Source organism: Apostichopus japonicus, chromosome 12, assembly GCF_037975245.1.
Source record: "Apostichopus japonicus isolate 1M-3 chromosome 12, ASM3797524v1, whole genome shotgun sequence".
NCBI classification, from domain to species: Eukaryota; Metazoa; Echinodermata; class Holothuroidea; order Aspidochirotida; family Stichopodidae; genus Apostichopus; species Apostichopus japonicus.
The window spans coordinates 28,204,196-28,217,531 of NC_092572.1; the positions used below are offsets into that span (position 1 = coordinate 28,204,196).

The following is a 13,336-nucleotide window of genomic DNA, read 5'->3' on the forward strand; positions in this document are numbered from 1 at the left end:
GACCTCCACAAAGAAAACAAAAGGGTTCTTGCACTCATCAATGTAAAGTGAATCCACATGCCATATATGCTTAAGTTCATTGATGCTGTAGTTTTGGAGAAGTTTGTCATTTCTACAGAGTATTCAGACTTTACAGTAACTCATGTTATCTCAAATGAAAACTGCTTCTCACAAACTCAGTATAGCTCTAAATTCACCCATATATACACCATCAATATGATGCAGATTTGTGTTGCCTTTGACAAGGAATCAAAACTCAATTGATCCAAGTTATTTCTCTATACTTTGAGTACATTACAAAGTGCTTCAAACAAAGATGTTAGAAAACCAATGTAGATTTTACTTGTTTTAAATGTCAAGTCGACTACACATTACTTCCTTTGACTGTGTGGTAAGTATTTACCTACAACATGCTACCATGGGACTTAATTTACATAACCAAACAAAAGTGGTATTCATTAATTACTAAGTGACATTGTACCTGAAATATTTCGGGATTGTAAGGCTTTCAGAATCTTGTCATCTGTCACATCCTTCGGTGGACTTGGAAAGAGTAAACTAGGGTTAAAGAAAGTGAAGAAACAATATACACTGTTATTATATACAGAAGTTCTTAGCAGCAAAGGTTAAAATATTGAACCATATGTTTTAGTTGTTCATTTCACTGTTGAGTTTTTGATGAGTGTTTACAATGCATTGTGTCCTTTTTTTCTCCATGCATTGTATATATTTCATAAAAGTAATATTGAATGTGCATATATTCTCAATATCCTGATTAAATAGGAATGGATACATTGGTCCGTTATGTAAACAACAAAACAGTTACAAATGAACTCTGTGTGACCTACAGAAAGATACCAACAGTGACTATTTCTTTCCTGTTGGCTTTACTTATATTCATCTTCAACTATTTTTGTCTCTATCTCCATGTAGGTATGTATTCTCAGTTTTGTTTTCATTGTTTCAATAAACGAAAGATATTAAATTTCTACTTACCATGCTGCATTAACATGTTTACAATTTAAAATGAATTTTAGAAGGTCTTCATAATCTTTGTCGATTAGTTTCTGGTCCCATCGATCCATTTCAATAGCCTCAAGAGTTTCTAATATACCAAGCCATACATCGTCCTGTAAGACAAGGGCCTTGTCTGTAACTTTTTCAACCACATCTGAAAACTTCAGACGCTTTATTGGAACCTAAAAATGAACAGAGTGTTTCACACATTAAAACCTGACATCAGTATTCACAGATAACAGAGGGTCTATTTGAGAAATTTAAATGCCCCGTGGAATAAGGGAAGGTACAATGGCAATAGAGGACTGGGGTAAAAAATGTACTCACTAAGAGAACCAATTCAACACTGACTTGATCATAAAACATAATAAAGTATATATTACTGGGAAGTCACTCAAGCATAATTTTCGACGGGCTAAAATGTTTATCAAGCATCTTCATGCTACCAATATGTTAAGGAATATGGAGTTACTTTTAGAAATGGAAAGTGTTAAAAAAAAGTGACTGTACCTTTGATTTTGAAGCAAAGGTCACCATAGAAACTTTTGACCTCAGCAGCAGTCGACTATCTCCAGAGCTGAAGTTGATGGATTCTCTTCTACAGATCTCGGTGACAATGTCCTTGAACTTGTGTCCTTTGTACTCATCATGCTCAGCAAAACAAAGACAGATGCAGTTCATGATGTAATCAGGAATCTCCCCATCTCCTATTTTAAAGTCTCTCATTAGAAAACTGGCAATGAAATGAAAGCTGGGAGGACAGATGTGACAAGTGAAGCGCAAGACATAATGGAGATCAGCTGGGTCTATGTTAGCCAGGTGTTCTCTGAACAATTGATACTTGTAATGGTGTTCAGTTGATTTGTGACCCCAGAAGAGGTGGGCTAAATACTTTGCTGCAAACCACTCTTGGATTAACTTATGAAGGAATTTAACCTGTAAAGAGACATATTTTGCAGCTTTTCCTTTCTGCAAAGGTTTTGATTTCTTCTCTTGCGATTCCAATATTAGTTTTCTCTCTGATTGACTGACAGATGCTGAGAGATCAGGATCAGGGGATACCCCTCTCTTTACCTCTGAAGTAACATTAGATGTGTTCAGTGAGTCATCACTGATGGAATCAGTCTGGGGAGTTCCACTGCCTGAGTCAGTCTGAAGATTTCTATCAGGGGAATTAAATGGAGTTCCTTCCTCAACAACAAGTATCCCAGAATCTATCCATGCTTTGCTATTAGTGACACTTCTATCCACAAAGTCTTTCTGCCAAAACAATTGTTGGTTTCCTTTACAGAGGCCATTAAATGCAAGTTCCTCCAACGTAATGTGGGGTTCTATTGAAACTTCACTCTCTAATCTGCTCTCATCCTCTTCACGAACTGATTCCTGCTGCTGGTATGACAGATGTCCCGAGGTGTCTTCCTCATCCTGCACAGAACACAGAATATCTACAATGGCCTTCACGAACGGAGTAACCCTGTCGAGCTGACCAACTTGTAACTTTCCTAATCTATCAATGTTATGTACTAACAGCACAAAGAGTAGTGGAACATTACAAAGATCAAGAATAAATGGAACACTATCAATCAATTCCTTTACTTCTTCTTGCTTTTTGACATCATTAGAGTAGACTTTTTCAATGTATTCATCCCTCTCATCCTCACCAAAGCTTCCTATCTTCAACATTGGACCTGGAGGTAGATGCTTGGCATAATCTGTCCTAGCTGTGATTATAACAATGCAGTTGGACAGTTTCTCCTTTGTCATTACTCTCATGACTTCTGAGGGACTTCCATCTTTGGTTCCACCATTGTATTCTTCTAACCCATCCAATATGAGGTAGACTTTCTTCTTACCACTGTTAAGCATAGACTCAATATCCTCTTCTGTAATGGGAATGCCTTTACGGATGTAGAACATCTTGATAGCTTGAATAATTGTCATGTCATCAACAATTTTTAAGGGCAGATAGATGACCATGGGGATATCCATAAGCTTTCCACAACACCAGTCATAGGCCAACTGAGAGGAGAGCATTGTCTTGCCGCAGCCTGGCTGTCCTTCCAGAATGATTCGAGTCTCTGCTTTTAGTCTTTCTTCAGTAAAGATATCTAGGTAGTGCAGCTTACATTTTCGGTCAACTTCTCTGCTAGTTATTTTTGAACCAGAATTTGTTAAGACTAAGCGGCTGGCAATAAAGAGATCATTAGATTTCCATTGACAAGACTTCATCCAGGGGACAGGAGTCATTGTTTCAAACCAACTCTTCATCTTCTGTTGTAAGCATTTCAGGAATAAGCTCTCTTTGTCTTTAAAACAAGGAAACAGAAAGCACAGTTCAATTTATATTGAAACAAGTTAAAATGTTTCACAATTTATGACAATATAAAGAATATCTACCATACTGAAAAACAAGTGTGCTTTGATATCAATAGTTTGGGCAATCTCGTAACACTGTATCTTTCGTAACATTTCTTAACAACTACAGTAGTATAATCTTCAAATGTAAAGGAAACTCACACCTAACACAAACTAAGACATGTGTCATTGCTCAAACATGCTAGTCAGTTTAAAAATTACTCAGTAATACAAACAGCAATAACAAATAGTTTCATACATCCAGACTTGAAACAATTGGAAACGCAGATGTTTTTATATTTCATTCATACCATCAGATACTGTTCTCTATCTGCAATTTATTTTCAAAGACTACATGTACCACTATTGACAAATCCAAATTTAAAGATTTTCTTTTATTTTAGAGACAAACATTGCACAATGATTGCTGTCATAAATGGAAAGAATTGATACTGTCCTTATTTATTTGTCACTGATCAAGTAGGACTCCTCCATAATTAGGAGCAGTGTTTAATTGTGAAGTCATTTGAGTACACTGCAAACTGCAGCTTCCTGGGACACTACTAAAACATTTTCAAAGGATTAATATCATAACTTTAATTTTACAGGAGAAAGAGCTGTTGGTATAGTCACTGTATGACATCACAGATTACACAGTAGAACAATGCACTCATCATACCAAAGTGAAAACCTGCATTATTATATTTCTCAACAACAGACAATGCTATGAAGCTGTGAGTTGCATCAATGTGCTTCAGTTCAAAACATATTTTGACATCTCATTCTTCATTATCCCTAAAATATCCTGTAATCCACACATATGATTTTTAGATAATGAGTGCATTTTGTGTGTTTAACCGTTTGAGCTATGAAGTCTTAAGTCAGGAATGTTCCTTAAAACTGACACTTGTACCAGTGGAGTGTAAAGTTTGTAACATACACATGAGTTTACAATACCTTCATCTTGTGCCTTTGTTTTGTCAGAAAGTGCCAAGGACTGGTATTCGTGTATCTTAGCTACTGCCTGGAGAAGACGATATTCCTCTAAAGGAGTCTCTAATTTGCTGACATCAGAAGGATTAATGATACCCATCTTATCAATTGTCAGGAGGAAGGAGAGTCCTGGATTCTGACTGGAGATAACTGTCTTCTTGTTCTTAACTTCAAAGTTATCACACAGTTTCACTGTTATGGAAAATGTCAAATGAGCAGAGAGGCCGGCGAGGAATCTATCGTATTCAGTTTCTTGATCTGAAATGTTTAAGGTAAAACATTAAATTAAGTTTCCAGTTTTTGTTAAATATCCACAGATACGTACAGGCACACTGATAAATGCATAATCCACATCATGGCACAGGGTGACTTTTGCTCACTTGTACAAATGTACATATGTACATATGTACTATGTTTTGGTGTGCACATTTTGGTTGCCAGCATCTAGAATAAATCACCACCGGTGTTATGTATCAATACTTAAAGTGGGATCTTTCTGGGGGTAGGGGTGGGGAAGGGGGATAGGGCAAGTTGGGGGCAGGGGTATGGCTTTTTAAGTAAGTGCATTTTGGAAGTACCAAAGGTGAAGCAAAAGACATAATTACAAGAGAGCTTGTGATTATTGGCCTACCTCTTAGCTTCATGTACGTCTCTGTTAATAAGTGAGTATGGTTGATCTTCAGCTCAGTGAGTGCATCAGTTAATCGATTCACATTTGAAGGGTGTATGTATCCTCTCTCTTCAAGGGCAAGCAGAAAGTTCTTTGAGCACAAGGGACTTGTAATAATGGTCTGCACTTGATCAGGTGGTAGTGAAAAGTAGCGGCCTAAATTCCCACAGTCAGTTTGGGTTAGCTTTAAAGAAAGTTCTTCTTTCAGTTGGCTGAAGGTGAAGATGGATGCCTATGGAAGAGAGAAACAACAATAATAATAATAATAATAATAAATGAGGCTTATATAGCGCCAAATCAGTAAACAAAAGTTACTGCTCAAAGCGCTTTACAAAGAAGTAAATTAATTTACAAAAGAACAAGTGAAAAAATGGGTCAATCAATCCAATGAGTTAGTTATTCTTTGCCAACTAATCACATCAATAACTTTCATTTTAGACTAGCCTTGGTCAGAAAATTTCTGAGATGTGACAATGTTTGAGATGTAACCAACAGCTCATCTGAGACTTGAATTTCTCTTGAGCTCCACATAAGAGAGTAAGATTCTGGTTTCTCGCACAGAAGATCAACATACTAAATGAAGTCAAAGCAGCTACTGACCTCTGACCTCGATCGGCTTAATGGGATATACTGTACATCACATATATTGTAAGGAAGGAAAGAAAATCTACAAAACCACATCTAAAGTTAACTGTGTGTTCTCCCATTTGTTTCTAAAACTTATTGATATTTAGGTGAACTGACCTATGACCTCTATCTAATAAGAAAGTAAGAAAGTTATTGTAGATGTATATACATTATTTAGGGTATAGTTGTTAACAGACATTTCAATGCACACAGTGTAATGTGCAAAAGTAATTACTGATCTATTCTACTTTACAGAATGATTTAAGGACAAACAATATGTATATCCTTCATTATGTACAGTGCTTTAAAGCCAATTCCAACAAACAAAATATCGTTAAAAGAGCACTAGCTATCTGCTCACTGAAAGAAGACCTTTCAAACTTGATATGATTTCACAATTGTATAATATATAGTACTTTCAAAGCAAACAATATCTTTGCAACAGTTCAGTCTAAGCTGTTTGACTTTTGTAACTCCATTGTCAAATCAATTAAGGCTTTACTGCCAGGTCAGGGGGAAACTGTAAGACACTTCCGGCTACTGGTATTACTGGTCACGTTTGCACAAAGCTCTCTAAACTTCAGATGCCTAACATCCTTTGTTTATTGCTTTACTGCTTGCAAGCATTTCTGGAACCAGTAGGTCAGGTGGTCACAGCAAAACAGTGGTTGACACCTAGATGTAACCTTCTATCAGATGAGATGCAACCACAGATGATTAATGCACCAAATTAAGCCATAATTGCCTCATAATTTGTGGCTGAAATGCTTTGAGGCTACAAAACATTACATTCTGTAAACGATTCCATGTAGTACCAAGAGAAAATATGTCAAGAGCATTGCTCAAGCAATGTGGCAGAAGAAGCAAAACACCATGACGCTGTCAAGTATTACAATATCTTAATACATAGAGGTATTGAGATGTATAGGGCTTTATTGTTATTAAGTGTACATAGTCTACACTGCACATTTGTGACGTTTTACAAATTTATGAAGGTTTTGGTCCTGTTGGGATGTCATCTACAGTTAACATGCTTTAATGTGTGTACAGAGGACTGTACTGTAGCCATTGTCTGTCATTTTCTAACAAAACTAATCTAGAACGTCCTCCAAGTTGCTTTGGTGTATGTGCAGGGCTGTAGCCACAGTCTGTTCAAAAACATGAAATCTTATACTGCACAATGCAGTTAGAATGATGGAATTGATAGACACATTTTGCATCTAACCCCTAACCCAAAGAAATTATCCAAGGGGTGGACAATACTGTGTCTGAGACGCCTCTTTCAGGGGGACATCAGACTCCCTCTCCCACTTCAAACTCTGTCTAGATGGCATTGTCAACTGCATGTGTAAAGTTTAAGAAACTGGCTGGAGTCTTGAATATTTTGGTGTTTAGGCATCACATGCAGACACAGAAATACACCCACACAAATACACCTACAGTACTGTACAGGCAAACTTGAAATTTAATATAGGTTCCAATGCTTTCAGCATAGGAACTTAATAAGACACCAAAATGGCAAACTACAATAAGGGTTTGATGAAATAACTGGTTGCGAATCAAGACATTGCATAAATTTCAAGGCTTTCACATATTTTGTCCCTGCTGACCTCAAATGGCCTATGACCACAACCGAAAGATAAAGAGTTCACCTAATCAATTGAGGGATATTCATGTGCTAGACTACAGTGAGACCCATCCATGTTTCTCTTTCATACTGTATCATTTTGACAAGAATTTCCCATTTTGACCTTCATGAAAGCAGGATTCATCTTATCACTAAACAAGAGCCCAAAGGCACTATGGTTCCTTGCTTATAAGGACTTTAGAAGCACTATCCTAAAATTGTTATTTCAGGGTTTAATGTACACACACAATATCATTGCCATAAATATCACAAATCAATGATTGGTCCTTTTGAGAATCAGTTGACTTTTGTTAGATTTGTTTATATAAACTTGCAGAATCATCCTAACTTTACTTAATAACTTTGGTTGCACAGGAGTCAACCCATGGACATTTAAAATATGGCCACACAAATTCAAAAATTCAACAACAAAAAACTAATACAGGTCACTGGAGGCACTATTCCAAGGTCATGTGAGGTCAACAGAGGTCCACCTCTCAAAACCAAACAAAACCGCATGAAGGTCACGCAGGGGTCAACCATAGACAATTTTGATCAGTTTGGAGACTGAGTTTTTGACCCTTGTTGACCTTGGATGACATGACCATAATGTTTGGAAACGATCGCTTACCCTTTACGCAACTAGTCCAAAAAAAAACATATTTAACCCATAATTGACCTTTGGTGACCTTGGATTACATAACGGTTATTTTGGAAAATGTGCCCCTTCATTCACAACTGGTCCCAATATAACAGCTATTTTATATTTTGTAATTGGAAGTTGTTGCAAAAATTGGCATGAGTGGGCAGATTTTTTGCCCATAAGCGACCTTGGATGACATGACTGTTTTTATTAAAAAGTTCCCCTCATTGATGTGCACATTCTCGCATAATTGTTATGCACTCCAATGTACACACACAATGTTATTGCTAAAAAGGTATCAAATCCAACCTCTGGGGACTCATAACTTAAGAACCGTTTCGTCTATAGAACACAGAGCTCTATAAAATATTGACAAACTGTTTTTCTTTGCCCTGTATCTCCTATTAAAAATTAGCATATATTTTATATAAAAACCTTAACCTCTGATTAACTTTACACCCGAAGGTCGCACACGGGTCAACCCATGGACAATTTTGATCGGAAGACCATTTGAGATCTGAATATGGCCACAAGAATTCAAATAACCAAAGAAACTAACACAGGTCACCAGAGGTCAACAGAAGGTTGAAGCTGTCACAAAGATGATTAATGGATTACAATAGCGTAACTCAGACATTTTGTTCTCAAGCTATTGCAGAAATACTAGTTTTTGACCCCTAATTGACCTTTGATGACCTTGGATCACACGACTGTTATGGTTGAAACGATCCCCTACCCCATTTACAACTAGTTCTAAAACAAACACGTCACACCCTGTCAATGGGAGTTATATATTGCTTTGTTTATTATTTGGCTTTTTGGTCCTAACTGACCTTTGGTGACCTTTACAAGCAGCGAAAACAATAGGGCCCACCTTCTCATTATGGCGAATCTAAATACCAAGTTTGATATCAGTTCAACTTTTCCTTGTTGAGTTACAGTGCACCCAAGCAAGTGTTACAGACACACACATATGCCAAGCTGACTACATAGGTTCCTTTTGCTAAAGCAAGGAACCAAAAACACTGTGATTCATATCTACATGACATCCACCTGCTAAGTTTGACATCCATTCAATTTTCCTTGTTGGGCTACTATATTTTAATTGGCTTGACATTGTGACTTCTGCTGACCTCAAATGACCCTCCACTATATATATGAGAAATCATCTACTCAATATTAGTTATCCACATACTAGTAGTAAACAATCCATCCATCCATTATTCCATCCATCCATGTTTCATATTTTGAGATATCATGTACTGTATACCGTAGGGCTACTAAGGAATATGCTGCAGCCTTGGTCACATTGCATGTAAACTGTACAGTTAAATGTGAGTAGATCATTGCAGCAGCTGATCAAACTCAAATGGTAAATATAAGTGATGGTGCTGATCATACGGATTTTGTTTTAACAAAATTTAGGCAGGCAATAAAGCAGACATTCATTGCTTGTGATCATTAGCCCCATTGTTTGCTTTAAAGAGGAGCACACTGTTCCCTTTGTGGTCTCTGGCAGGCTTTACCACAAGCTCTGTTATGACTTGTTTGTTAGAGGAATTTTCTAGTAAAAAATGGGGGCCAGTCCTTCCTGTCATATCATCTTTTGTCTTAGTATTTCACTATTAAGCCTTGCCATATGATGAATTGCAGTTTCTGTGATAGAGTGCTTGAAACATTGGCCCTTCCTGCCAGAAAATTTGAATCTAAGGACCGACCTACATCAAGACATGACGTCAGTGCATCACATTGGTCACACTCGATCAGATCTCACTCTAGGCTTGGCCTTGATATGCTACACAGGAGTGTGTATAGACTTCGCATATGCCTGTGAATAAAAAAGATCTCACTCTACGCTTGGCCTTGATTCACTACACAGGAATGTGTACATCACAGGGAAATTTCCATCTACACCCTATTTTGCTTCAGCAATTTTAACTTTCCTGGCTACAGTGTAGCTTGCTAATGATAGCGTCCCTGCAGCCCCCCCCCCCCCCACCCCAACGAAGTGAAGCAATGACGTCACCGTCGATCTCCAATGTTCAAATCATATTATATTAAGTTGGCGCAAGGTTAAAAAATTCACTTCTCCTGAATCATAGGATGAAAACATCCCAAACATCCCTAGGACTGTGGCGATGATAATTCCAAATCCAGTACCCATAGGTCAGGCTTTGTTTCGTTCTTGATTAAGTCTTTATAGTTATTTCATGTTCTGTGTAATCTCTGGAGGAATAAGTTAAAGGTATGGGAAGACAGTCTGCCTACTTCCTGGAGAATTTGTGACCAAGGCTTAAGTAAAATCTTGTCTCTAGGGTGGGGAAAATGATTTCTCTCAAAGCTTCTTTGTTTTTCTTTAAATTTCTATAAAACACTCAAGTTTGCAAGCAACTCTACCATTCACCAAGACACTCCAAGCTGTCATGCATGTGCAGTAGAGACAAGCTAGAAAACTGTAAGAAATTAGTTACATTAATTTCAATACAGGTAAAGAGTTCATCTTTTAACTTTGCCCCAAACCCCTAAGGAGCCTAGTCAGTTTAATTGTGCCTACCTTCTGTATATTACCTGTGAATGTATGCACTATGCAGGTTAGTTCTGTGATAACAATGTGCACACAGAGTAGCAGCCCTTATTAAGTGTAATTTGAATTAATTAGTTTATTGATCTCCTGTTATGGCAGAATGCACAAAGAATGAATTTATTATTTAGGAATTAATACCTGTAACAGCTATAGTGAGTCTACAGGTACAGTTATTACTAAATTGTAATGTGTGTAAATTCTGTATCATTTTAACTGAACATTGTTTAATAGCTGTTTACAGGGTTGATTATGGCACTTATATTCCCTCAGCCATAATGTGCGTATGGTTAAGTCCTAACCTACATTGAATTAATGTGAGAGAATTGAAAGTGCTTCAGGTTATTGGTCCATTGAGAAACAACATTGGGATATTTATAAGTTTTATTATGTATTGCTGTGATTATGTCGAGCTTTACCCGTCACTCTAATGCACTCACATTTATTTTTCAGTTGGTATAAGTGTCGCCTATTCGAGCTATGTTTAGATCCCATGATGCAATGCTACACTTTTACTAGTTGCCATGGTGACAGGATTTGCTGAACTTTCCATCAACTTCTGGGTTGAAAGATTTGTAGCAATATATTTTAGTAGATAGGACTGCGGCTATATTAAGGTTTTGTTAGAATGTTAGCAAGTATTAGCAGCCCTAATAGTCACTCCTAATTGGTACAGATAATCATCAGACCAGATAAAGCTGATATTCTATGTGATATAGTCTCTGCTTTGTAGCCTACTTTTAGTCCAAGGGGTTGCCTAGGTACATGCAGCCTAAACAAAGGTGTTTGCTGCCATGGCAACCTGTTGTCTAAGTCAGAAGTTGCAAATGGGCCAAAGTGGTTAAAGTGCTACTTGTTGTTACTATTACTAGATGAGGGATTTCCCCGTTAGAGTTTACTGAAAAATTTCCCGCTCCTGAACTTGACAGTCATTTGTTGCTGTTAATTAGCTACAAAATTCATCATAAATTTGATTTTTCTTTCTTGACCTATAACTATGGGCTTCTGTTGGGCACACAACATCTTGTCAGGAGTCATTATAGCTAAGTATTGTGTGTTCATGTACGGGTATTTTAAAGGGCATGTTTTCATGGACTGCAGGGAAATAAGTTTTTCTGAGCCAGTTTTCAAGACTTTTTAAATCCTAGTAATAATACTGTATTAAGGGTCTACACAGTTTATATAATGAAAGAAATTTCAGAGGATTTGGGCATTTATTCGCCCGGTACTGTATGTATGTGTTGCTATGAGAGGCTTTGCTACTTCAATCCTATTAACACTCTCTTCTCATTTTTTCTCTAAGTTCATTCATATTATAACAAAATAGCAATAAGTGTGATATAAGGAGATGTTCCTATACATGTACCGAACCCAAATATGTTTCTATTGGAGGTCTACATTGTTTTTTATAATGCAAGAAATTTCAGATTTTGAAAATTATTTGCCCTGTACTGTATGTATGTGTTACTATGAGAGGCTTTGCTACTTCAATCTTATTAACACTTTCTTCTCATTTTTTCTCTAAATTCATTCATATTGCCACAAAATAGCAATAAGTGTGTTCTTAGGAGATGTTCGTATGCACCGAACCCAAATATGTTTCTATTGGAGGTCTACACAGTTTTTTATAATGCAAGAAATTTCAGAGGATTTTGGAATTTATTCACCCACATACTGTATGTATGTGTTGCTATGAGAGGTTTTGCTACTTCAATCCTATTAACACTTTCTTCTCATTTTTTCTCTAAATTCATTCATATTATAACAAAATAGCAATAAGTGTGCTCTTAGGAGATGTTCGTATGCACCAAACCCAAATATGTTTCTATTGGAGGTCTACACAGTTTTTTATAATGCAAGGAATTTCAGAGGATTTTGAAAATTATTTGCCCTGTACTGTATGTATGTGTTGCTATGAGAGGTTTTGCTGCTTCAATCCTATTAAAATTTTCTTCTCATTTTTTCTCTAAATTTATTCATATTGCCACAAAATAGCAATAAGTGTGCTCTTAGGAGATGTTCGTATGCACCGAACCCAAATATGTTTCTATTGGAGGTCTACACAGTTTTTTATAATGCAAGAAATTTCAGAGGATTTTGGAATTTATTCGCCCTGTACTGTATGTATGTGTTGCTATGAGAGGTTTTGCTACTTCAATCCTATTAAAATTTTCTTCTCATTTTTTCTCTAAATTTATTCATATTGCCACAAAATAGCAATAAGTGTGCTCTTAGGAGATGTTCGTATGCACCGAACCCAAATATGTTTCTATTGGAGGTCTACACAGTTTTTTATAACGCAAGAAATTTCAGAGGATTTTGGAATTTATTCGCCCTGTGCTGTATGTATGTGTTGCTATGTCAGGTTTTGCTGCTTCAATCCTATTAAAATTTTCTTCTCATTTTTTCTCTAAATTTATTCATATTGCCACAAAATAGCAATAAGTGTGCTCTTAGGAGATGTTCGTATGCACCGAACCCAAATATGTTTCTATTGGAGGTCTACATTGTTTTTTATAATGCAAGAAATTTCAGATTTTGAAAATTATTTGCCCTGTACTGTATGTATGTGTTACTATGAGAGGCTTTGCTACTTCAATCTTATTAACACTTTCTTCTCATTTTTTCTCTAAATTCATTCATATTGCCACAAAATAGCAATAAGTGTGTTCTTAGGAGATGTTCGTATGCACCGAACCCAAATATGTTTCTATTGGAGGTCTACACAGTTTTTTATAATGCAAGAAATTTCAGAGGATTTTGGAATTTATTCACCCACATACTGTATGTATGTGTTGCTATGAGAGGTTTTGCTACTTCAAT

The 13,336-nt window shown here is 36.6% G+C and overlaps 1 protein-coding gene across 1 annotated transcript in view; it reads right to left on the reverse strand.

The window, feature by feature from the left end:
• Positions 1-13,336, reverse strand: part of LOC139977176 (uncharacterized) — a 46,011-nt gene that overhangs the window by 23,035 nt on the left and 9,640 nt on the right. Inside the window, exons 4-8 of the mRNA XM_071986408.1 lie at positions 4,997-5,267; positions 4,330-4,623; positions 1,528-3,323; positions 997-1,199; positions 482-558 (exon numbers count right to left, since the gene is read on the reverse strand). Coding sequence (XP_071842509.1) covers positions 482-558; positions 997-1,199; positions 1,528-3,323; positions 4,330-4,623; positions 4,997-5,267 — 2,641 coding nt within the window. The remainder of the gene's footprint in view (positions 1-481; positions 559-996; positions 1,200-1,527; positions 3,324-4,329; positions 4,624-4,996; positions 5,268-13,336) is intronic.